We start from the raw sequence: 27,780 nt of genomic DNA, 5'->3' as shown, positions 1-27,780 counted from the left end.
ATCGAAATATTTCTTTGAAAAATTTTCCTTTTTTTGTTACACACCCATCCGGGCGGGGGATTTCGGGTTAATTGAAAAAAAGGAAAAACCCTTTTAACTTTAAAAGGAAATTTTTAACATTAATGCATATACAAAATATAAAATTTAAGCTTTTTTGGAATAATAAATTTGGGAAAGTTTATTTAAAGCAATTAAAAAATAAAAAAATTAAATTGTAAAATTAGAAAAATAAATTTTAAAGTTTTTTTTAACTTAATGTTTTTCCCTTTTTCGGTTTTAAATTTTTAACCGTATCCGGGGAAAAGGGCAATATAAAGTTTTTAAGAAAATGATTTTAAACAAAAACCCCTAAACAAAACATTTTCTTCTTTGTAGTTTCAATAACTCATCAAGAAATAAAAATGACAACAGAAAAGGGAAATAAAACCAACACAATAGCTTTTAAAACACCCCTATTTTATTGTAGGATTTGAAGCCTTTGCAAAGGTTACTTGTCCCTATAACTTATTGGCGGATTATACATTCACGTATTCCAAGACGGATGGATCTGACTCTTGTAATTCCAATGATATAGGAAACGTGAATATGTGTACAAATACCACAGAGATATCAGTCCAGCCATTGAGTTGTTCGCCTTATCCAATGTACACAAGTAAGTAATTATGTAAATTTAAATCTTCATATGATCATATGATTTTTGGTGTATCCACTCTTCCATCTATTATTTCTTGTTTTCGTCAACCATCCATACTTGGTTTGTTGGTATTTAATATCTTGCATGGGCCTTATATTCCTGTTTGCTGTCCGTGCTCTGTTCGCTCGTATATTGTTGGGGATATGTTCAGGAAATGTTTCTTCATTTTTAAGTCATATATTTTAAATGGCGCTTCATGTCGTTTAAATCAATACCGCGGAGAACAAAATAATTCACACGATTCCTGATGTTTGCTTTGTAAACGTGATATGGCCAAGCAGAGCTAGTACCAGAAGTGTTATTTATCTACTTCAATGTCATGCAAGACGCCTTTGGTATCAACATTTTATATCAAATACTATAAGTTCTAGTTACAGTGTCTAAAATTTTAAAAGATATAACTTAATTGAGAATCGAATAGATTGCCACTGTTTGAGAATATCACTCAGATTTTGTCATGACATTATTTTGACACTTATTTGATTAATGTTTAGTTAAAATGCTAGTCTCGAAACAAGTGATCTCTCGAATACACACAAACCACAATATAATAAATGTTTCTAACCCTGACTTTAAGTATTAAAAAAATAAAAAGCAACATACAACTTACAACGAAAAACAATTTCTTCATACACAAACAATCCAACTTGCCCACATTATTGCTTACAGATTAAACATTCCACTATCAATCGAATTCTTTTATCAATGAAAGAGACTTTATTCAGTTGAAATTACTCATTGTGCGTAAGAATTGGTGGATGAGGGCTCCGATACATTGTTATCATAAATGATAACATGAAATTCTATAACAAATAACTCATCAATTTGTGGTGTGAATTAAATAATAATCCTGCTAAGTTATTGTAGTTTGACGTTATGGATCCATTCAATGCCTTTTAATGCAAATCGATGCAAGATGGTGACTAAACAAAAGTAATAGATCCCAAAAATCGTGGTAGATTCGAATACCAATTAGCGCAAAAGAAAATGATGAAAACCAGAAAAATGCAGAATATCCACAACAGACATAATTAAAGTAGGTTTAGATGCCACGAGAAATAGGTGACACTGAAATGTTAGATACTCTATTTCGTAATATCCTATATACTGTGTCTCATATTACTATAGTTGTCAACAGTTTAACACTTGTGCTTCGCACCTTGATCAACTGCTATTATTTCGTTAGTATTTTAATAATATCGCATTGTAAAAGTTTGTACAATGTCACAATTTAAATAGAATACCCCACATATAGTCAGATATATGTATAAGTGCTGTTAATAAAACTCATTTCATATGCAGCACAAATATATCAATAAAGGTTCATATTGCCGGGCTTTCGGTTTTCAAACCTAAAGAATGTTGTATTCTCCAAAAAAGATCACTCTGGGGTGCTCGCATCTTTTTGGCATGGCAAAACATCAATCATTGAAAAACAAGGCAATAATAATGCATTTAAATATGAATAGTTCAACATTAGAGAGAACTTTCTATCAAGAATAATGGATAGGACTGATATAATGTAAACAAGAACGCTGATTTATAGCCTTTTAATGGCAAATTGATTAATGCTCTGGTTCTTTAGAACATAAATTCTGACGGGACATCTTTGTCTGTAACACCACAACATTGCAAAGCAGGCCAAACATCGACCGATGTACCGACAAACAATTCTGGTGTGGAAACTGGTGCAGTTTGGAGTTTGAGCCCATCGGGAGGTATAGTTGACGTTCTTTTGCACGATTTATTTCTTCTTAACATGGCATGTCATTTTTTGAATCGATTCATATTTGTAATCTATCAATTAATAAAGTAAATAGTTTAATAGGCCAGAATAACCTTATATTACCAGTATATGTAACCCCTCAATTAAAAATAATGTTTTACATCCAGAAACCCATATATTTAATCCGGGAACTTGAGAGAGTGTATACATATTACATAAATATAAGATAGTGGAGGAATACTCCAAAAGTTAAACATAATTTTTAAACGTTTATAATAATTTATTATATTATCCACCTATTAACATATTTTATCATTAAATTAGTGTTTCAATAGACTTTCTAATAATTGCACTTATTTTTTTTTCTTCAGATCCCTGTCGTAAGTTGACATTTACTAAACACCTATCTCTTTTATTTCCAATTTCTACAAGTTTGTATACAATGTTGAAAATACAGTTGTGTTATTAAGCAATACACTCTGGTTATCATGGGAATTTATTTTAAAAATTAATAATTTACCATCTTTTTACTATTGAATAAACGTTATATAATAGATGGAAACTAAAACAATCCACAAATAAAAGTCAATCAACAGCAACATTAAGAGTAATTTCACTGGGCTATGAAATTTATATTTCTGGAAAGCAAATATAACATTCTTGCCGGTATTTTAAATTCACACGTAAGTAGGATAAGCATCCTCTTAAATAACAATAAAAACTAGTAATTCAATGCAAGTTTATGTCAACAAAATTTAATACATATACTAGTCTTATATCTCACATACTCTGGCAAATTTGAATGTGCTTAACATGTTTGTATGTTATACTGTTAAAACTAATTATGAGAAAAGATAGAAATTTTCATAGCACCCTGTCAGTCTTAAGACCCTTCGTGGAGCGTCAAATATATCAAGCAATGTGCGTAACCTCGCAACCGTACTGTGTGACGCAACGTAACTCTTAAGTTTGGAAATGAAAACAAGAATATGAACTCAATGACAGTGTCTAGATACTGATCCTTTTATGTAGGTATTAAGTCTACACATCTAATAACAAAATACAATCAGTTCCATCTGTATGGAAAAAAAGATAAACACTCATAAAATGGACAAAGCAATGCAAAAATTGTTAACGTTAAAATTTTTGTTCGGTTTTAACCTTCGGTTAGAACCATGCCTAAGTGTTATTTATGCTATAAAGATTTACTGGTAATACAATTCATCGTTACAATACATTAGAAAAAATTAAAAATTATATTGTCTTGGAATAGTATTATGTATTACTTTGAAGTTTAAATTGATAAAAAATTAGGGTCTCTTTCTTGAGAAATGCTTCAAAATAATGCTTTGTTCTTAATATATCTATTGTCAATTCTGTATCCTGACAGTATGTAAATATGAGGTAAAAGATGCCGGGCTGACTGTATCATTTACTTGTGAAACTGGTTATGTCCTGATTGGAACAGCGACACTTACCTGCAATACAGTGACAAACGAATGGTCTGACGCTTTTCCTACATGCGGTATTGTACTTTTGAAAATAAACACTGCCACCTTTTTTTTATAATTTTCTTTATTTTATTTTTTCATTATTTCGATAGCCTTTATGCTAACTATTGAACATCATATTCAAATATAATGTAATTAATCAAATCCATTATTTTTGTATGGCAGGAATGTCCCTTATTACTGTATGACAGAAAGTGTTGCTTAAAATGACATACTTCAAATGTACAGAAGTGAGCAAGTGATAAATACGTAGATATTGAAAAAAAGAAACTGGTATGTACATGTATAATTATGTTGCAGATGCATGTCAAACATTAGCTGAACCTACAGATGGTTCAGTTACATTATCCAGCAATGGTATCACGACGGTTGCCACCTATTCGTGTGATGCGGGTACAACTTTGAACGGAGATTCTTCTAGAACATGTAGAACTGACTCAACCTGGACAAATAACGCGCCAACGTGTAGTATGTTATGAACTTTACTTTTAGAGAAAATAAACATAAAAAGATACCACTGAAAAGGCTTTTTGAACGTTTACATCTTTTAGATATAGAAACTAGAAAATAAGAATAGGATAAGAAAAATAAAGATAGTTTTGGATATTAATGATTTGCATTTTTGATACAAGTGCTTCTGTTTTTAAACTAAAATATATGATAAAAAGATGTGATTATTTGAATATGGATGACCTTTTGGCTTTATAAAGTAAAAATAGTATGATAAGAAGACTGAATTGATAACAGTTACTTTTAATTGAATGTCAATAGATTGACATATGCTCTTTTGTTATCAAATACGATTTGGTAAAATCCATCTTGTAGTCAACTAATCTGATAATTTGAATTAAAAAGGTTCGAGTAATTTAGGTGGCATAAGGTCGATATTCGAATTTAACGAATATCGTTTAATGTATCATTTTGTCCTCGTATTTGTATATTTCTTTTGTAATTGTCTGTTATTTATGTGTTATATTTCTTTACAGTTTGATATAGAAGCCACTATTCTATATCATTCCCATTTCAACACCTATTCATCCTAACAAATAATTACTTATATTTCATTAAGTCATAACTTGCATGCCGGGCCTTAGTGCGCACTTTGATAAATATATTTCCTTGGTTTTCTGTTGTATTGAAGGACCATACAACACAGGGTTTATTTATACTTATTATCTCATTAAACATTTGATGATCTACATTGTATTTGCAAAATAATTTTTATCATTTATCTAACGTGTAATTAGTAAATTACATTTTCTTTTGTAGCATCATGTCCAGCACTGTCTGACATAGCAAGTGGAAATGTTACAATAACTACTGACAATACGACAACAACAGCAATACATTATTGTGCACCTGGGTATTCTATAAGTGGCGACAGCACGGCTGAATGTACTATATCCGGATCGTGGGATTCCAATCCCCCTCTATGTCGTGAGTGGTTCCTTTTTTACAACGATACAGAATATATTTAGATGATAATTTCTTTGTGCTTCACTGTTGCCTTTATACTGATATCGAATTGTAGAAATATCAGAAACTTATTTCATCTGCTTTTTAATTTTGTATTTCAGTGTTTCATAAAACCATATATCGTGTGGAATCATCCAAATTGTACAAACTTGTACATTTACATACTTGTGTCATTTAATTCACTTTTAATAAGAATTGTTGTTGTTTTTTTTGTCATTAACGAATATTGATTCAAAGAAAATTGAATACGGCTAACACCAATGTAACGAAGCATGACAAATGTTGCACTTTTACACCATCTCTCATAATCAGATTCAATCAAACCGAGATTTCAATTTTTATATAATTTTGTTATTTTCATTGCTTCCGAAGGATCATGATTTTTCTCGATTTCTATGAAATAACGATGTATTAAATGTCTGGTTTTGCTCGTTTAAGAATGCAATGATCCGTCGATACCCGACAATGGAACAGTGACGGTTTCCAATGACAGAACGCAAGCGGTCTATACATGTAACTTGGGATTTACATTGCATGGAGTCAGCAAAAGAACTTGTCCAGATGATGGAACCGGATGGTCAAGTGATGACCCTGTCTGTGGTATATTGTTTTGTTTGTCAAATTAACTAGACATCTGCTTCCATGTGAAGGGAAAACAGTTAAACCTTTAAATACATATATGTATATATGTTATTAAATCACGTTACACAGCGATCCATTCTAGTAACGAAATACATCTGTTCTTTGATCGGCTATATCCTTCAACAAAGTTCTTTCTTGCTATTGTCTTGCAAAATATTTTGAATATGATTTATTTGAAATAGATTCTAACTTTGTCTGATTTGTATATACATTCTCATTAGTGGATTTTATTGCTTAAAGATTGAATCTGAATATGTGTCTTTTCCATGATACATTTTATTCCAAACCTTCCTGATTTGTGAAACGTAAACGTGTCCTCCTTTGAACCCGGACTATCCAGTGTAAGTTTCAAACATATCATTAAAAATATTACAACAATAAACAGCAAATAGCATAACAGTTTTGTCAGACTTGCGTTATCTCTAGACAGATTTAGCGTAACATTGATTGCATTTGAAAGACATCGTTGCTAGCAACGAAACTGTCAAATTTAATTTCAGTCGGATGTCCCTCACTGATAGAGCCAGGCAATGGGAGTGTATCTTTATCAACAAATGGGACTTTAACAGTAGCAAATTACTCGTGTATTGTTGGATATACAATGAATGGAGATACAACTTCAGACTGCCAGACAGACGGATCATGGTCCTCGCTTGCACCGACATGCTGTATACCTTATCTTTTATTCTTTACAATTTATATTTCGTATATATTACCTAAGTATAAAATATATGATAGCTAAATATTAAACAGTAATCATAGATTTAGAATTTCAATCTATTTGACCAATTGTATAAGTTCTAAGGCCTGATCAAACGATGTTTGATAATATGCATATTTTAGACCTAGTATATTTTACTGAATAACACCAAAAGCAAAATTGCCATTGTAGAACTTTGTAAATTGTAGAAGGTAAATCTTTAAGAACAATTCAAATTTTATTTTATTTATCCAAAAAAATTCCTTGCAAGAAATAATAACAAATTTTCATTTGATGTTAGCTCTGTGTGACGTCGTTCCAACCGTATCGTCTGCTTCATACACTCTGATATCTGATGGAACAACAACGTCAGCTAAATACTCGTGCAGCATTGGTACCACTATAAGTGGTGACGTCACTATTGCATGTGACGCAAGTGGGGTGTGGACTGTTGCATCGGGAACAACTTCTTGTGGTAATTAAAACGACATCATCAGTTTTCTTTATTTTTTTTCAAGTCTAGATTATCTTTATATACGTTAAATGAATGTTAATTATCATTCTATAAAGTCCATAATATGAATTAGGATCGGAAGTTTAATCAATCCAACCAATTCACCGTAGATCAAATATAACCGAAAATAAATGCTGCATGATGTTAATCTTAATCATCTTAATCAACAGTTGAATGTCCTGCTCTTTCAACTTCTGGCGGGAAATTTGAAATATCAACAGATGGCACTACGTCAACGGCTGTACTTGTCTGTGAAAGTGGATATACCCTTGAGAACGGCGGATCCATTGAATGTCAAAGCAACGGGACATGGTCTTCTAGTGTGGAGTCATCGCAATGCGGTAAAGTTTTGTTTAGATATATATTTAGATATGTATGGGTCTATGTTGAACAAGCTTTTGTCACTTAAATTGATAATAATGCAGTTGGTTTCCTGGGTAACACTAAAGGTTCTAATGGTAGCATAGAAGGTCGTAGATTATCATTATGAATAGAAAACCGGCCTCTTCAACCAATATTTGGCCATTGTACTTGTGGTAGAGCCAGAGTTATATCAATTTTTCAGATTCTTTTGTTGAACTACACGTTGTTTACCAAAGTTGTTTACATATTGACAGACTATTTATGATTGAATTATACACTGTTTTCCACAATTGTTCCCATACAGGCTTAACAAGATATATCTTCTATATGCACCACATTGACAAATGCCAAGTAAAGCAACATTTCCATTTGCTTACATGAATAAACAACATGAATATGTTAAAACAACTTTACCAAAATAAATTCCAGATTGATAAATTTCAACTCTAGCAACGTTAACATTTGCTGACATGTGTAAACACCATGAATATGTTGAAATGATCTAAACAAAAAAACTAATACTTCCATAACATTTCTCTGATTTTAGTGTCGACACCCTCGTCAACAGAGAGCAATAACAATGATGGCAATTTATTACCAGCTGTTATTGCTTTGTCAGTTTTAGCTGCAGCCATTGGAACAGCCCTAGGATTAGCATTGTTATACATTTGGAAACTGAAGAAAATCATATCAGGTTAAATTTACCATAGATCCTATAGAAAGCAAAAATAGATAAAGAATATTTTGTATATAGAAATATTCAGCGGCATTCTGAATTAGTGATTTTTAGTATCAGTTGTTTTAAAGCCGCGATGAAGAGCACTTGAAAACGTTATGAATATGAAAAGATAAAACAATTAAAAATGTGCAACTTTCAGGCAATAAACTTGCCACTCCATGATTCATACTTATGTACGCTACCTATAATTTATAAGCAATTGAGCAAAATTAGGAATTTTTTAAGAGGCTTAACATTAAGCCATGGCCACATTTATGTTATTGTAAACAAGATATTACCATAAATATTTCCCTATTTTGATGTCTTATTTATTGGGTTTTCCACTATCAGTGAGTATGGAAAGTGCGATAGTAATGTGTCAAGCTAGAAAAAAAGTTTTAAGCCTTAATATGCTGTTACCAAAACTGATAAGCTTTTTGCCAACAGAATATGAAGCAAGGCCAGCCTGCACGTCCATGTAGTTTGACAAGGCTCCTTTTTTTGGTATCTAAATATTTGAATTTGGTTACATTTTAAAGGAATTCCACTGAGGTCTAAAAGCTTAAAAACAAAAACTTTGAATTTCTTACATAGATCAGCTGGAATACTTAAAAAATAAATATATATAAATGAGAAATTAAGTAGAATCTCGTTTTATTGTGCGATTCTTGTCCAATCTGAATGAAAAGCATAGCAATACATTTTAGATTGTGGTTATTTTTCAGAATTAGAATAATTATTCTAGAAAATGATATTAGCGAATGGTCTGACGTTTTACACGTTATTGACCTGTTATTTAATCAAGTGGTACGTCAACCTTAAAATATTTCAAGTTCCATCATGTCAATGAACCCAGTGGAACCCCTTTATATTTAAATCGTTTTCTTAATTCAAAGCAGAGCAAAATTTACATTACACTTTAGCAGGGGTTTAAGGTTTAATAATTTTCTGAAACACTTTTAGGAAAAACTGACGACAAAAAACGAAACGAGAATGGCATGAACTCTCCTATGTTTACATCTTTACCTCCCAGAGGACACACCCAGCATATTATGGATACCTGGAATAGGTCCTCAGCCATGTCTGCACCGATGAGCTATGTTCCATCACCAAGGTTTTCTTTTAAATTTCTTTTCACGCCAACATTATTCAGTTAATCACTCGTGTTTAACTGAACTATATTCAAGGTATAAACTGTATAATTGACAATGTTTCAAAAGTCATCTAAAACATTACATTATAAAATAAGATTTAATGATATTTTTCACACTAAAGTTTACAAATACTTGTGTCACTTATAAAGATCAACAACAACAAATATAGTTTCATAAATGTAAGAAGACTTTGATTGATTTATTTAACTTAAGAAGTGGTAAGAAACAAACACATTTTTTGAAATAAAGAGGAACAAAACAAAAGAAAAGCGTAATTGACAACAATATTTTTGGTTATTTGAAACAGAAGATGTCAAATTTGATAATTCAAAATGAGGTTAGGTCAAGAAACGATATTAGTCATTGTGGCGCCGTTATATGTCGCAACGCCGCTAAATGTCGCACATGCCGCTAAATGTCGCACCATTGACGCTAAATGTCGCAACCGCCGCTAAATGTCGCAAAATCATTTGCCGTTAAATGTCGCAATGTTAACGTTAAATGTCGCACGAATTTCCCTTACCGTTAAATGTCGCAACACTACCGTTAAATGTCGCAAGATGTAATTTTATGTTGAACTCAAGTTTTATTGTTGTATCATATTAATTAAATTTGTATACTCAAATTGAAAGCGAGTGAATTTATTATATATGGAACTGCGCTACAATTTAGGCGGCGATAATACTCATCTTGTTAATAAATGTATATTGTTTAGCGTTCGATTTTTAGCTGATCTTATGCAAGTACATATCGAGGGCTTAACGCGAAACTAGTGTAAGTGACATTTTTAGCAAAAATCACTTTTTTCTATAATTGTGTCTAGAAATAACATATCTGTCCCCTGTATAAGTTTTTTCTATGATTTCCAACATTAAATAAGATTATCTCATATTTATGACAAATGATGTAAGTGAAAGTGCCCCATTTTTTTAAATGTGAAACTAGACTAAGTGACAAAGGCACTTACATCAGTTTCACATTCAAATTTTTTCCAATACATTTATAAGCAAAATGTTTAAGTGATGAAAGTATGTAAAATTGTTTTGAATTATTTAATATTAAAAAGTATTTGACACAATGTTAGTGATTGTTGGCAAAATGGACAACATTTTAGAGGAAAAAATATGCAGGTTATAAAGCATATGTCACATACACTGTTTTTCATATTCACAATCCAAGTTTTCAAAGAGGTTTAAATATTAATTTAGTGTAAGTGTACTCACTTAAAACTTTAAGTATGATTACATCATGAGTGATGTCATCAATTTTGTGTAAAACTTTGTCCTTTTTTCATATAACAATGAATGCAGATGAGTAAATAATTAAATGAATAAATACATTTATTTATTTCTTATTTTGATTGGTATTTATGTGAATGTGGGATGTCTTGAGTTAAAGGGATATGGTAGTTTTGACTGGACACTCCTGTCTGGAAAACTTAATATCTATTATTCGACACCTCTCATCATCAGTTCTTCTCTTATATGCACTAGTTTAGTTTAAAACATATTTTATTTCATTTAATACATGTTTACAAATATATCATACAAATAATGAGTATATATCAAAATGCAAATGGGTTGACCCAAGTTCTTACAACATTAGATTAAGCCCTTATGCACTGAAGTTATTTTGAAAATTAATCATGTAACAATAATAACAGGTAAAGATTTCTGACTGCTTTTCAGATTCTTCTAGTGATTTGTCAGGTTTTACAACACTGAGTGAAGGTGAATATGCCCTGTCATCTTTACTTGATAGAAGAAATGAAAAATTAACTTTTATCTGAATCAGATGACACAGACAAGTCTGAGTTTGAAATTTTCTAGTATTAATGATCTTGAAAAAAAAGATTATTTAAATACAGAGCTAGTTAATGATACGATTGAAGGTTCTTAATCATATGATGATTTAGCCTGTTTATAAAATAAAGGGTGGTCACAGATGATGATAGAGTTGAGGTAGACACAAGATCTAGGAGAAAATATGGTTGAGAGATGTGAGTCAGATGGTGAAAATTACTTAGTGAGAGTGTGAAAGTGATCCTGACCGAGTTGAGTTAGATACATTGCTGGGAGATGATAGGTAGAAAGTTGTAGGTCAGGTGGTGAATTAGTAATTGAGAATGTAAATGGTAGTGGTGTAAGTTAGATACAGTGCTAGGTGAAGATATGGTAGAAAGTTGAAGGTCAGATTGTGAATTAGTTATTGAGAATAAAATTTTTTATTAATGGTAGTGGTGATGCTGATCATGTTGAGGTCAATACAGTGCTAGGTGAGAATATGGTAGAAAGTTGTAGGTAGACAGATGGTGAATTAGTTATTGAGAATGCAAATGGTAGTGGTGTAAGTTAGATACAGTGCTAGGTGAGGATATGGTAGAAAGTTGTAGGTCAGATGGTGAATTAGTTATTGAGAATGTAAATGGTAGTGGTGATGCTAATATAGTTAAGTTTGATACAGTGCTAGGTGAAGATATGGTAGAAAGTTGTAGGTCAGATAGTGAATTAGTTATTGAGAATGTAAATGGTAGTGGTGATGCTATGTGAGGATACAGTAGAAAGCTGTTAGGTCAGATGGCAAATTACTTAGTGAGAGTGTTAAGGGTGGTAGTGATCCTGATGGAGTTTAAGTTAGATTCTGTGATTGATGAAACTTTGGTTTAATCTTAAACTTTTACACAACTAGTCAGTGGGCAGGTATTATACAAACAGCTAGACGCAGGCATCCGAGTGATTTTCCTACTTTATAAACAGACTCCAAAAAAAGGCCTCTTCCCAATTGAAATTTTCTTTAAAATCATGCAGTTTTCCCAAAAATCTGAACTCAAACCAGCTTTTTTACTTCCCAAATCAGCAATTTTAGCGATAATTTTTCCCAAAATCAAGAGGCTAAGGCCTCTTCCCAATAAAGCGAGAAAAATCACTGCTGATCCACAAAGTAAACCACAAAGTTCATGAGATGTCCTTGCATGATTGATTTTTTTACTTTAAACTTTTATATTAGTGTTTGAAAATTTTTAACTTGAATGAAGAAAGGCGAACGGTATTCATAAGTCAAGTTAGAGTACTTAAAGTCGAGTCTGATGAACCAAATAAATATAAGTTTAAATACAATTATACGATTATGTCTTTTGAAGTCGTAAGTCTTAGTGTCACCTATCAGACGTCATATTGCCAGCATACCTTTAGGGTCTAATGACTTATTTTAGGCCTGGCTAAATTAAGAAATGACTATGTAAAAGATAAGTGCTGATAAATTTAATGATCTTGTTACTCTGTGCCTTGATAACATCATTCCTAGAGCAAACCATTTTTTCTATGCTTTTCTGCCACATGAAACTAGTATTGAACAGTCACAAGAATAATGTAGTTTAAAAATGACACATGAGTCCTTAAGAAAATTCTTGTGTAAGAAACTTATTACGATAAGTGATTTTTATAAAGATTGTTAATTAAATATCTATGTAGTGCATACCCATTATAGCATTTATGATAGAAATTTTGAGTAGTTACCGGGTTTTAGGCCAGTTCATTAGGGGTCAATGTTCATTTCAAGTTTATATTAAATTGTGCTACCTATTATAGCATTACATTACATGTATATGCCATATTATTAAAGTTTTTTAAAAATGTTGTTAATTATTGCATAGGTGTGTGTATTTTAGTCATTCTAAAGTAAGTCTCTATGATATTTAATGTATATTTTGCATCTTCTAAAAGCAGCTATATATCTAAATTTTTATAACAAGCAAATGCAACTTGTGCAAAGTAAATTTGAAGTTAAGTTTTGTTAATTTAGTAATAGAAAGAGCACCGAAACACGAGGCTATCTGATTTGAACGAGGGGGCGTAGCCCCCGAGTATTACTCAGATTGCCGAGTGTTTTGGTGTTCTTTGGCTTTTGTATCATAGTCAAACATAAAAGCACGTTCCCTGTTGTCACAATATGAAACCCCGGCAAAAATGAACCAATGAACGAACATCTGAATATGACATTTCTGTCGCTTTCCCTTTCTCTGCCGTCACAATATGTAAAACCCAGCAAAAATGAGCCAATCAATGGGCATGCTCTGGAGTGAGGGTAACTAATACCCGCACTCCAGTTAACGCACTGTGCATGTATATGTATAAGATTTAACCCTGACACATTTTCAACAGAAAGGTCTCCAAACTATGATACAAATTATAGATACCGAATATTGTTTAAGATTTGTCTGAATATTGTATTAACCTCTTAATTAGGAGTAAAGCTGTGGAACATTTCAATCATACTGGCAGATCTTGTCCTTGATGTAATTACAAAAAAACTTGATGAAAATACATTGAAACTTATAATATTGATTTGTTCTATATTTAAATTGTTTTAATTGAAAAGTGGAATGTTTATAAGTTTCTCATCGTGTGCATAACAATAATAGATATATAGTGACTGGAAAATGTGTTAAATCAAAATTGTCAATCGTAGTTTGGGGACCTTTCTGTTTGAAAAATGTGTCAGAGTTAAATTGTATACATATACATGCACAGTGTGATTAACTGGAGTGCAGGGATTATTAAGTTACCCTCACTCCAGAGCATGCCCATTGATAGGTTATTTTTGCTGGGGTTTACATATGCGACAGCAGAGAAAGGGATACAGAAATATCATATCAGATGCTCGCTCATTGGTCACTTTTCTCCGGGGTTTCATATTGCGACAACAGGGAATGTGTTTTTATGTTTGACTATGATACAAAAGCGAAAGAACATCAAAACACTCGCAATCTGCTTATACTCAGGGCTATCGCCCCCTCGTACAAATCAGATAGGCCTAGTGTTCGATGCTCTTTATTTACTTGTATCATAGTTTGGGGATTTTCTGTTGAAAATGTGTCAGAGTTAAATAGTATACATATACATGTACAGTGGCGTTAACTGGAGTGCAGATATTCGTTACCCGCACTCCAGAGCGTGCCCATTGATTGGTTCATTTTTGATGGGGTTTACTTATTGTGACGGACGAGAAAAGGAAAGGGACAGAAATATCATATGTAGATGCTCGTTCATTGGTTACTTTTTCCCGGGGTTTCATATTGTGACAGCAGGGAACATGTTTTATGTTTGACTATGATACAAAAGAGAAAGAACACCAAAACACTTAGCAATCTGATTTATACTCGGGGGGCACTGCCCCCTCGTACAAATCAGATAGCCTCATGTTTCGGTGCTCTTTCTATTACTTATTGGATGTTAATGTATAATGCTAATTTCTGGTATTTTTAAAAGTGGCAATTTATATGAGAGTTTTTCTATTTCATGCTTTCCATCTAATAATTGTAATATAATAGTGACTATTGTTCTAGTGTTACTTTTATAATATGATGTTTTTTCGCTGTAACTTTTATTTAAAATAATGAAAAAGAATGGAATTTTACCTAAATAATTTTGGGTTCTTAATACACGTAAACATTCCTTTATCAAACATGAAATTTAACATTTGACCGTAGACATATGTCTTTAGAGTAGGGCATTGTAAGAGGAAAAAATCGTGTAGACAACTCAATTTACCGGACATTGTGTATCAAAACATTCTGAAGTCGTGAATTGAAATTAATCTAGGAAACTACGACTTTTGAATGGCAAACCCAGTATGTCAGTAAAATAGACACGGCAGCCATGCTTGTTACGAAGAGGCCATGTAGGGGTGTAATTGAAATTAACACTAATAACTCAATTAAAGTATTGATTCTTGATAATCCTTAAACGCATGAAACATTTCCATATTCAAATGGAATTATGTTCTTTGTCATACAGTTCCGTTTTGGTCATCATGTAGCATGTTACAAAAGCCATAAAATATATACGTATAAATAAATATTAATATACGTACCTGTGTAGAGTTTCCTCCCATGGGCATAACCCGTTTCCTTATATGTTTTATAATTTGTCTCCTGAGTTAACGTTGAGAAAAATTAAAAGTAAAACCCATCTTAAATCCCATTAAGGGCCACAATATTTGGGCATGCGCAGAACAGATTATTCCCCCGCATGAACAGGTCATGGAATAACTATAGTAAACAAAAGGGTATGTTAGTAATTAAAGACCTTAATCAACAATATTTGCCTGAGAGATGTACATAAAGTTAGTTCCCTATTCCTTATTCCTTATTCCTTTTTCGAATAAGGAATAAGGAATCAGTTCCTTATTCCTTTTTCGAATAAGGAATAGGGAACTAGTTCCTGATTCCTTATTCAAATCTAAATAAGGAACAGCAGAATTAGTATTTAATTAAAATAAAATTTATACCTCATTCAAATCATTGCATAAAGAATCTGCATAAATTATTTTGAAAAAAAAATCGAATAAGGAATAGGGAACCAGTTCCTTATTCCTTATTCATCTCCGAATAAGGAACAGAAGTAAATACGTAAAGAAAAGACACCAGTTGCAATTATTTTTTGATAAATCTGCATTAGAATTGCAAGGATCAATCATAAAAATCATGAAATAAAGCATCTGCATAAAAATATTTTTGAAAAAAATGTTAAAGTCGAATAAGGAATAGGGAACCAGTTCCTTATTCCTTATTCAACTCCGAATAAGGAACAGAAGAAAATACGTAAAGAAAGACACTAGTTTGCAATTATTTTTGATAAATCTGCATTAAAATTGCAAGAATCAATCATTAAAATCATGAAATGAAGCATTTACATAATTTCTTTTTGAAAAAAATGTTAAAGTCGAATAAGGAATAGGGAACCAGTTCCTTATTCCTTATTCAACTCCGAATAAGGAACAGAAGGAAATACGTAAAGAAAGACACCAGTGGCATTTATTTTTGATAAATATGCATAAGAATTGCAAGAATCAATCATTAAAATCATTTCATAAAGCATCTTCATATTTTTTTTTGAAAAAAATGTTAAAGTCGAATAAGGAATAGGGAACCAGTTCCTTATTCCTTATTCAACTCCGAATAAGGAACAGAAGAAATTACGTAAAGAAAGACACCAGTTGCAGTTATTTTTGATAAATCTGCATTATAATTGCAAGGATCAATCATAAAAATCATGAAATAAAGCATTAGCATAAAAATATTTTGGAAAAAAAATGTTCAGGTTCATTCGACTCCGAATAAGGAACAGAAAGAATTACGTAAAGAAAGACAGCAGTTGCAATTATTATTGATAAATCTGCATTAGAATTGCAAGGATCAATCATTAAAACCATGAAATAAAAGCATCTAAATAATTTTTTTTGAAAAAAATGTTAAAGTCGAATAAGGAATAAAGAACCAGTTCCTTATTCCTTATTCAACTCCGAATAAGGAACAGAAGAAATTACGTAAAGAAAGACACCAGTTGCAGTTATTTTTGATAAATCTGCATTATAATTGCAAGGATCAATCATAAAAATCATGAAATAAAGCATAAGCATAACAATATTTTGGAAAAAAAATGTTCAGGTTCATTCGACTCCGAATAAGGAACAGAAAGAATTACGTAAAGAAAGACAGCAGTTGCAATTATTATTGATAAATCTGCATTAGAATTGCAAGGATCAATCATTAAAACCATGAAATAAAGCATCTACATAATTTTTTTTGAAAAAAAAATGTTAAAGTCGAATAAGGAATAGGGAACCAGTTCCTTATTCCTTATTCAACTCCGAATAAGGAACAGAAGAAATTACGTAAAGAAAAACACCAGTTGCAGTTATTTTTGATAAATCTGCATTATAATTGCATGGATCAATCATAAAAATCATGAAATAAAGCATTAGCATAAAAATATTTTGGAAAAAAAATGTTCAGGTTCATTCGACTCCGAATAAGGAACAGAAAGAATTACGTAAAGAAAGACAGCAGTTTCAATTATTATTGATAAATCTGCATTAGAATTGCAAGGATCAATCATTAAAATCATGAAATAAAGCATTTACATCATTTCTTTTTGAAAAAAATGTTAAAGTCGAATAAGGAATAGGGAACCAGTTCCTTATTCCTTATTCAACTCCGAATAAGGAACAGAAGAAATTACGTAAAGAAAGACACCTGTTGCAGTTTTTTTTTATAAATCTGCATTATAATTGCAAGGATCAATCATAAAAATCATGAAATAAAGCATTAGCATTAAAATATTTTGGAAAAAAAAATGTTCAGGTTCATTCGACTCCGAATAAGGAACAGAAAGAATTACGTAAAGAAAGACAGCAGTTGCAATTATTATTGATAAATCTGCATTAGAATTGCAAGGATCAATCATTAAAACCATGAAATAAAGCATCTAATAAATTTTTTTTGAAAAAAATGTTAAAGTCAAATAAGGAATAGGGAACCAGTTCCTTATTCCTTATTCAACTCCGAATAAGGAACAGAAGAAATTACGTAAAGAAAGACACCAGTTGCAGTTATTTTTTTATAAATCTGCATTATAATTGCAATGATCAATAATAAAAATCATGAAATAAAACATCTGCATAAAAAGTATTTATGAAAAAAAAATGTTCAGGTTCATTCGACTCCGAATAAGGAACAGAAGTAATTACGTAAAGAAAGACAGCAGTTGCAATTATTTTTGATAAATCTGCATTAAAATTGCAAGAATCAATCATTAAAATCATGAAATAAAGCATTTAGATAATTTCTTTTTGAAAAAAATGTTAAAGTCGAATAAGGAATAGGGAACCAGTTCCTTATTCCTTATTCAACTCCGAATAAGGAACAGAAGAAATTACGTAAAGAAAGACACCAGTTGCAGTTATTTTTGATAAATCTGCATTATAATTGCAAGGATCAATCATAAAAATCATGAAATAAAGCATTAGCATAAAAAGATTTTGGGGAAAAAATGTTCAGGTTCATTCGACTCCGAATAAGGAACAGAAAGAATTACGTAAAGAAAGACAGCAGTTGCAATTATTATTGATAAATCTGCATTAGAATTGCAAGGATCAATCATTAAAACCATGAAATAAAGCATTTACATAATTTTTTTTGAAAAAAATGTTTAAGTCGAATAAGGAATAGGGAACCAGTTCCTTATTCCTTATTCAACTCCGAATAAGGAACAGAAGGAAATACGTAAAGATACGTGTCTTTCTTTACGTAATTTTACGTAATTCTTTCTGTTCCTTATTCGGAGTCGAATGAACCTGAACATTTTTTTTCCAAAATATTGTTATGCTTATGCTTTATTTCATGATTTTTATGATTGATCCTTGCAATTATAATGCAGATTTATCAAAAATAACTGCAACTGGTGTCTTTCTTTACGTAATTTCTTCTGTTCCTTATTCGGAGTTGAATAAGGAATAAGGAACTGGTTCCCTATTCCTTATTCGACTTTAACATTTTTTTTTCAAAAAAAATTATGTAGATGCTTTATTTCATGGTTTTAATGATTGATCCTTGCAATTCTAATGCAGATTTATCAATAATAATTGCAACTGCTGTCTTTCTTTACGTAATTCTTTCTGTTCCTTATTCGGAGTCGAATGAACCTGAACATTTTTTTTTCCAAAATATTTTTATGCTAATGCTTTATTTCATGATTTTTATGATTGATCCTTGCAATTATAATGCAGATTTATCAAAAAATAACTGCAACTGGTGTCTTTCTTTACGTAATTTCTTCTGTTCCTTATTCGGAGTTGAATAAGGAATAAGGAACTGGTTCCCTATTCCTTATTCGACTTTAACATTTTTTTTTCAAAAAAAATTATGTAGATGCTTTATTTCATGGTTTTAATGATTGATCCTTGCAATTCTAATGCAGATTTATCAATAATAATTGCAACTGCTGTCTTTCTTTACGTAATTCTTTCTGTTCCTTATTCGGAGTCGAATGAACCTGAACATTTTTTTTCCAAAATATTTTAATGCTAATGCTTTATTTCATGATTTTTATGATTGATCCTTGCAATTATAATGCAGATTTATCAAAAATAACTGCAACTGGTGTCTTTCTTTACGTAATTTCTTCTGTTCCTTATTCGGAGTTGAATAAGGAATAAGGAACTGGTTCCCTATTCCTTATTCGACTTTAAACATTTTTTCAAAAAAAATTATGTAGATGCTTTATTTCATGGTTTTAATGATTGATCCTTGCAATTCTAATGCAGATTTATCAATAATAATTGCAACTGCTGTCTTTCTTTACGTAATTCTTTCTGTTCCTTATTCGGAGTCGAATGAACCTGAACATTTTTTTTTCCAAAATATTTTTATGCTAATGCTTTATTTCATGATTTTTATGATTGATCCTTGCAATTATAATGCAGATTTATCAAAAATAACTGCAACTGGTGTCTTTCTTTACGTAATTTCTTCTGTTCCTTATTCGGAGTTGAATAAGGAATAAGGAACTGGTTCCCTATTCCTTATTCGACTTTAACATTTTTTTTTCAAAAAAAATTATGTAGATGCTTTATTTCATGGTTTTAATGATTGATCCTTGCAATTCTAATGCAGATTTATCAATAATAATTGCAACTGCTGTCTTTCTTTACGTAATTCTTTCTGTTCCTTATTCGGAGTCGAATGAACCTGAACATTTTTTTCCCAAAATATTGTTATGCTTATGCTTTATTTCATGATTTTAATGATTGATCTTTGCAATTATCATGCAGATTTATCAAAAATAACTGCAACTGTTGTCTTTCTTTACGTAATTCTTTCTGTTCCTTATTCGGAGTTGAATAAGGAATAAGGAACTGGTTCCCTATTCCTTATTCGACTTTAACATTTTTTTTTCAAAAAAAATTATGTAGATGCTTTATTTCATGGTTTTAATGATTGATCCTTGCAATTCTAATGCAGATTTATCAATAATAATTGCAACTGCTGTCTTTCTTTACGTAATTCTTTCTGTTCCTTATTCGGAGTCGAATGAACCTGAACATTTTTTTTCCAAAATATTTTTATGCTAATGCTTTATTTCATGATTTTTATGATTGATCCTTGCAATTATAATGCAGATTTATCAAAAATAACTGCAACTGGTGTCTTTCTTTACGTAATTTCTTCTGTTCCTTATTCGGAGTTGAATAAGAATAAGAACTGGTTCCCTATTCCTTATTCGACTTTAACATTTTTTTTCAAAAAAAAAATATGAAGATGCTTTATGAAATGATTTTAATGATTGATTCTTGCAATTCTTATGCATATTTATCAAAAATAAATGCCACTGGTGTCTTTCTTTACGTATTTCCTTCTGTTCCTTATTCGGAGTTGAATAAGGAATAAGGAACTGGTTCCCTATTCCTTATTTGACTTTAACATTTTTTTCAAAAAGAAATTATGTAAATGCTTTATTTCATGATTTTAATGATTGATTCTTGCAATTTTAATGCAGATTTATCAAAAATAATTGCAACTAGTGTCTTTCTTTACGTATTTTCTTCTGTTCCTTATCCGGAGTTGAATAAGGAATAAGGAACTGGTTCCCTATTCCTTATTCGACTTTAACATTTTGTTCAAAAATATTTTTATGCAGATGCTTTATTTCATGATTTTTATGATTGATCCTTGCAATTCTAATGCAGATTTATCAAAAATAATTGCAACTGGTGTCTTTTCTTTACGTATTTACTTCTGTTCCTTATTCGGAGATGAATAAGGAATAAGGAACTGGTTCCCTATTCCTTATTCGATTTTTTTTTCAAAATAATTCATGCAGATTCTTTATGCAATGATTTGAATGAGGTATAAATTTTATTTTAATTAAATACTAATTCTGCTGTTCCTTATTTAGATTTGAATAAGGAATCAGGAACTAGTTCCCTATTCCTTATTCGAAAAAGGAATAAGGAACTGATTCCTTATTCCTTATTCGAAAAAGGAATAAGGAATAAGGAATAGGGAACTAACTTTATGTACATGCCTGAGAGTGGTTTTGTTGTTATTTACTTTGAAATAGAAAGTGTGTGTTGAATTCAGACCAGATGATTTTTTAATCAAAACAAAAAAAAAAGCCTTATTTCACAGAAATAAATTTTGTCCGGTAAACTTATTGTCCGGTAAATATGTAGGACCCCAGTACAGGTATATATGATTTACCTACATGTTATTCGGCATACATATGCATGTATATTACATTTTCTACAATGGTAAACTTAAATTTATTAGAATTGTATCACCTGGGCAATTGCAAATGTGCCAATTGGGCCAATTAGAATTTATCATTTGCACAAAAAGTTTCATATCAATTGTGCCTAAAATCATAAAGGTAAAACCAATAATTGTGATTTCAATTATTGCACCACTGTAATTGCAATTGGTACAAATGATGATGTAAATGGTGGTGCAAAAGTTAACTGTTTCGGTGCAGATCAATGGTATGTGACAGCAGTGCATTTAAAATGCCATTTGGCACAAATGAATTAGCCTTATCACCTGTAATTAAATACTTTACAGTAAATAGTAAAATCATATTGACTCCTGTGTGTGAAATATTTATGATAAGTTATTTGAGCAAACAAATGTATCTGTAATGAATGTATGATTTACTTAAAGATAAATTGCATACTAAACTTGCCAAAATTATGAATTCTCACTAAAGCTTAATCGAAATGAAACATTTAAAATAACATTGTTTTTCATTGTTTCCAATGTTTGCAAAATCCCATAAGAACATGACTTACAAAATATGCTATAGTATGTTTTTAAGTATTTATAGTTCATATCTATGAAGACCTGGAATTGACTTAACACAAGGCCTTTTTAACCTCTTACAAACTTAAGTGATTATTATAACAAAGTAACATGACAATGTGGAACCAAATTGTGGTTCAAATTACTTTCTAAACCAATATTCCCCTATGTCAGTGATAAACTGTGGGTGATACAGATTTTATTTCACTAATAAACCCCATTGAATAAAATTTAACACCAGACTCAATTCTTTCAATTATTCCCCTTAGATACCTTTTGGAACTTTGGTTGAGCTGATCCTACCAGTATGTAAGTGACAATGACAGACTTTCAAATGTCTGCATTTATAAATGTGATAACAATGTAACTGACATTTTACAAAAAAGATGAATATTATAAAAAAAACAGCTCTTTAGAACCAAAACCACATTAATTGAGGTATAAATAGTTGAAAAAATAATCTTGAGTAACTGCACTTACACACCTTTCACATTCAATTTTTTAAACATTTTAAAAGGTTTTTTAGCGTGAAACTGTTCTAAGTGACGTTTATTATAATATTTTTATCTGTGATGAATGAATCTGAAAATCAAAACAAAGAAGTAGTGAAAAATAATTGATTTGCACATATAATTGTAGTATTTAGTTAAAATATTTAGTAATAATAAATTTAAACAGTTATTTCCTTCTCCTGTAAAATGTTTGAAAATGCACTTACACTAGTTTCGCTTTCAGCCCTCGATATTGATAATTATACAATTGTCTACTATTTTTATGGAACTGCAAAATTGGTATTGTTCTGTAAATAGTTTAGTAAAATTGTGTCTGTAAATGGCAGAAGAGACAGGCTGCCTGAGGTGGCAGTCTGATGGCCTAGTTGACTGAGGAGGCAAATTGTCTCGCTGTTGGAAGAGGAAGCCTAAATTGCTGACGCCCTAGGCCTTAGGAGTTTGCCTAACGCCCTGATAGCCTAACGTTGGCAGCCTGGTATCCTGATGAGGCCGCCTCACATCCTAACAGCCTATCGATGTCAGCTTTGCAACCTTGAAGTTGGAAAATCTAACAGCTTAGAGTCGGCAGCCTAGTAGCTCAAAGTTAAATGACTTATATTATAAATATGGAAACAATTTAAAATACATTAAAATCACTATGAAAGGTAATGCAAAAAGCACATACACATGCATGATTATGGGAAAAAAAAATGCATTTACCTTTAGGACACTTAACTTTGTAGTCTATAGTCTAAAGCTGGCAGTCTAGTAGCCTGGCAGCCTAAAATTGGTGTCATGTTTTAAAAAATGGAACGATCAAATAATTAAAACGGCAAGTTGGATTTTTCCTAAAATCTACTCGTACAAATGGCTTCATAATTTACACATTTATTTAATCAATACAATAAACTTGATCCTGGCAAGTAACATTATTATTTCATAAATTTTAATCAAGTTATGTCATTTTCCAGCAGTTTGAGAATGAATATCGTTAACCTTAAACGGCAGTTTGGATTTATTTAAGTACTGTCTATACTTATGGCTTCATAATTTCCACACTTACTTATTTAGGAAAAGTTCATGATATTGCCATCCATTTTCCCAAGTTATATTCCTTTTTTTTCACTTTGAAAATAGGACCTTGTATGGTTAAACTATTCCAGTAAGTTGGATTTATCTTAAAAATTATTTAATGATATCCTCTATATAGGTGGATACCATAAATGGTATTTTTTATGGAGTAAGGGGTCCCTAGTGTCAAGGTCACAGGTGTGATTTTTATAACATACATATACAAACATGCCAAGGGAGGTCCTCTTCCTGTGGGTTTAGTTGGGGGTCACCAATGCCAAAAATAGATTTTAACATTTTTACAGGTGTTTTAACATTATTCTTTTGGAAAATGTCTTTTATATTTGGTAGGAACATGGAATTGAGGTCTTCTCCTTTGGATAGAGTTATGGTTCAGTTGGGTCAAGGTCACCAGTTCTGAAATAGATTTCTACTCTTTTACAGCCTTTATCTATTGACAAATGTATTTCATATTTGGAAGGTAGATAACTTGCATGGTATTCTTCCTTTTGATTGTGGAAGGGATCAATTGGTCACGGTCACAAATGCTAAAATAGATTTAAATTTGCAGGATGAAGTTCACACAAACAGTTTATGCTTTTATCAAATTTGCTAGTCGTATGTGTGTTTTTATTTCCATTTTAACGCCAGAAAGGCAGTGGTCATTCATATTATTGTTGCGATAAATTAAAAAGATGTTTTCTTTACACATCTGCTTCCATTTTTTTGTTTTGAAAAATAAAGTTCTTAAAATTATCTTAAAATAGATACACTATTGTGCGTATCTTTGTATTTTATGGTCATTTGAACTTCACTATGACGTACTCGACATGCGCATTTAAGGACGAACATAAAAGTGGTTACAGATATCTAACCAAAATACCGTCGCTACATATGTAATATTCATGTCTTGTGTTTTTTCGAAAAGTCAGATTTTAATTTCATTGAAATATTTATAATAAGGGCGTTACAGATTAAGATTTTCATAACAGCAAAGCAATGATATAAAAAGCCTAAATTCTCTGGCCAAAACGGCTAGCTGTCTTCAGCCAAACAGCAAGGCCAATATGAGCTTAATCAATTATTTGAATTCTTATTATATGATATTTACTGAGAATCTTTCATAGTTATAAAGCGGACTTTGGCGAGTAAAATATCACTTGCCACAATGTCAAAGCGTAAATAATGTTTGACAAATAGTAAAATGTACTAAATCTTGTGTACTTATTTTAACTTTGACATCTGCTTACTGTGTGTGAATTTGCGTTTATTTATACTCGCCACCGGTTGCCCATATGGGCGAGTCCTCCAGAAGAGTACAAGTCATTTTAGATTTTAGAGGATAGTGCAATTACAGATTTAGAAAGATGCTCCGATTCCAGACGCTTCCCCTTCTTTAAAGTGCCAAGTTGTTTTAGCACCCATACACGGGACCCCGATTTAAAGTATCATCCGAAAGACTGATAAGTAATTTTAGTTGGCCAGCCCGGGAATAGAACCAACAAGGTCGAGGTTACAAGTCTCGAGCTCTATGCGGGCTGGCTGCTTACAAAAATTCCGGTGCATATAATCGTAAAATTCGCTCATATCTAGCACCCGACTGCGGATCGAATACTACATGATCAAGGAGTACTACATGATTTTTTTCTTTGATTTTCGTATTGAACGTGCATTTCATACTATGTTTTTCACGTATTTGCCGTTTCAGTTAAAATAAAAAAAAATTGCCTTGATATTCAATCTATATTTTCACGTTTGAAGTGAATATTTGTGATGTTGTTTTTATTTTGGAAAAATAAAAAGGGAGATATTTTTAGAAAAAATACCTTTCTGGGTCATCTGTCATTTAGAAATGCATAAGTACTTTCATATGAAATAAGTATTTTAAGTTTAAAGTGAATATGTTTGAAATAAGCCGTAACCAAAAGGTTAATCAGAGCGAAAACATCTTAGAGAAATAAGGGGAATAACTTAGCAAAATATAACTAGGATTATGTGCCTTTTATATTGCATCATATGAGCATAGTGAACAACTAAACCACTTTTAAAGTAAATTCGGTAGTTTCTGAGAAAAAAAATGAAATGACTTAAACCAAATTCTGAAAGGGCGAAACAATTACCATTATACCTTTAATCTGTTGTCAATCAGGGTTACAAACGAAATGTTAAAGAAAAGAAAAATACTTATCTATTAAGAATTTAGTATCAATTATCCTTTCTAGCCTGAAGATTTACATTATATAGCAGCTTCAAAACCTCGAAAATTTAGGTTCATTAAAGAAACCAAGTAAGACAAAGATTTTTTTGTGTAATTGCAACTACAATTAAAATAACTATGAGAATGTTAAAAGGTAACATAATTCTACTTTAGAAATGATTTTAACATGAATTTACATCTTGCGACATTAACGGTAGTGTTGCGACATTTAACGGTAAGGGAAATTCGTGCGACATTAACGTTAACATTGCGTACATTTAACGGCAAATGATTTTGCGACATTTAGCGGCGGTTGCGGCATTTAGCGGCAATGGTGCGACATTTAGCGGCAATTGCGACATTTAGCGGCATTGCGACATATAACGGCGCCACAGTCATCTGTCAATGAGGCTTCCTTAATATCTTCATATGAGATAGATCTTTAAAAAAATCTGATCCTAAACTCCAAAACTTTATTAAAGACACATAATGTTTCCTTTCAGAGTTGATTCCGTCACTCCACGGTCTTTATCGTCATCCACGTCAAATTCCAGTCTTCATCTGAGCCATTTAAACCTAATACGAGAAGACACGACGAGCTCAGTGATATTAGACCAAAACAATCCAGCTCCTTGGAGCATAAAATCCAAACTTAAACACGAAAATGGACCCAGCTATAGTTCTAACCCTAGTATATTTCCACCTATATCAGAAAACGGCACTTTGGTTACTCCAAGAGGTAACTCTAGCACCACACAGAGTCACACTAAAAAGAAGAAATTGTCGTTCGGTAAGAAAATTCAACGTCAGAATTCTATTGAAGCTAATGAGTCTGAAGTGAAGAATAGCAAGTACGAGAAAGAAAACAATACTGAAAGTGAATCGGAGAAAGCTAGTGCTCGGTCTACAACAAAGGTTAAACGTTTTGGGTCAGTATCTAAGACTGGGGGAGGCATTAGTAATGGAGGATCGGTAGTACCAAAGCTAAAGCTGTCTGAGCAGCCACAGAGAGCCTCAACTCCAGTTAAACATCACATGAAAGTCAAAGAACCCGATGAATGTAGTACTCCAAGATCAAATATGTTTACAACTGTTCAATAAAATGTTATTTACTTGTTCATTTATTTATTAAGTTTCTGTTGAATCACGTGTTATTAGTTAATCATTACCCTGTATGTTACAACTGGACAATTGTATTAACTGTTTTCGTATGAAATTCTCCGTAAAAAAGGGATGAAAGGTTTTGTCGAGTCTGAAAGATTGACATGTCAATTTAAGATATTAAATGTTGTAAATGTAATGGCGAACTGTTTTACCAGTTTATTTGAAGTACTCCTTTGTGATTGTTTTGTACATTTGTAATGTGAATGTTGTTACGTGACTCAAATTATGTGAGAGCTTACGAAATTCTTTAACTTTTCTCTCTTTGATAATTAAAGAATTTTCGTCCTTATGTTTTGTTTTCGATAAATAACCATTTTACTGGATGTTTTATTTGTTTTCTAATAAAACACATTGTCCCTGGCGTATTTTTGTATCTGGCAAACATAATAACACGTAATAAGAATGATTATTAAAAATAAAAAGAAAAGGAAGAAGAAGAAAAAGAGGAAATGACGATTATTGGCAATGTAGCCAACATCGGTGAGGTGCAAATATATAATTTGCCATATTAACCTTGTACGAGACATGCAATTAAAGGCAGGAGAAGCACAGAACTACTGACTAGAATACGTTATTACTAATTTGTTTAAACTATTTTGTAGGGTAGGTATAAAATTAATAGTCGGCGTCGATGAAAAGATGAAGTAACTGATCAAACTCATTCAACTTGTACTTTCACGTGCTTTTTAAAATATCTCTTTACCAGTCTATTGATGAAAGCAATA

General features: G+C 31.5%; 1 protein-coding gene across 1 annotated transcript; it reads left to right on the top strand.

Annotated features, from left to right (window-relative positions):
• The first annotated feature begins 585 nt into the window (after positions 1-585).
• LOC132741820 (P-selectin-like) lies at positions 586-27,346 on the top strand. The gene is made up of 11 exons (XM_060730082.1): positions 586-652; positions 3,811-3,945; positions 4,232-4,399; positions 5,201-5,368; positions 5,846-6,007; positions 6,550-6,717; positions 7,051-7,224; positions 7,434-7,604; positions 8,174-8,320; positions 9,308-9,458; positions 26,395-27,346. Exons 1-11 carry the CDS (start codon positions 586-588, stop codon positions 26,990-26,992), a joined length of 2,109 nt encoding a protein of 702 aa, XP_060586065.1. The 3' UTR covers positions 26,993-27,346.
• The last annotated feature ends 434 nt before the right edge of the window (positions 27,347-27,780 follow it).

Source organism: Ruditapes philippinarum, unplaced genomic scaffold (assembly GCF_026571515.1).
Source record: "Ruditapes philippinarum isolate M1 unplaced genomic scaffold, ASM2657151v2 ctg5090_1_1_1_1, whole genome shotgun sequence".
NCBI lineage: Eukaryota > Metazoa > Mollusca > Bivalvia > Venerida > Veneridae > Ruditapes > Ruditapes philippinarum.
This window is presented reverse-complemented; position numbering and strand designations above follow the sequence as displayed.

Coding starts and splice junctions, on each gene's coding strand:
- LOC132741820 (XM_060730082.1), top strand. CDS start 586: ATGTGTACAAATACCACAGAGATATCAGTCCAGCCATTGAGTTGTTCG. Junction 3,946..4,231: donor TGACGCTTTTCCTACATGCG/GTATTGTACTTT, acceptor ATTATGTTGCAG/ATGCATGTCAAACATTAGCT. Junction 8,321..9,307: donor ACTGAAGAAAATCATATCAG/GTTAAATTTACC, acceptor AAACACTTTTAG/GAAAAACTGACGACAAAAAA.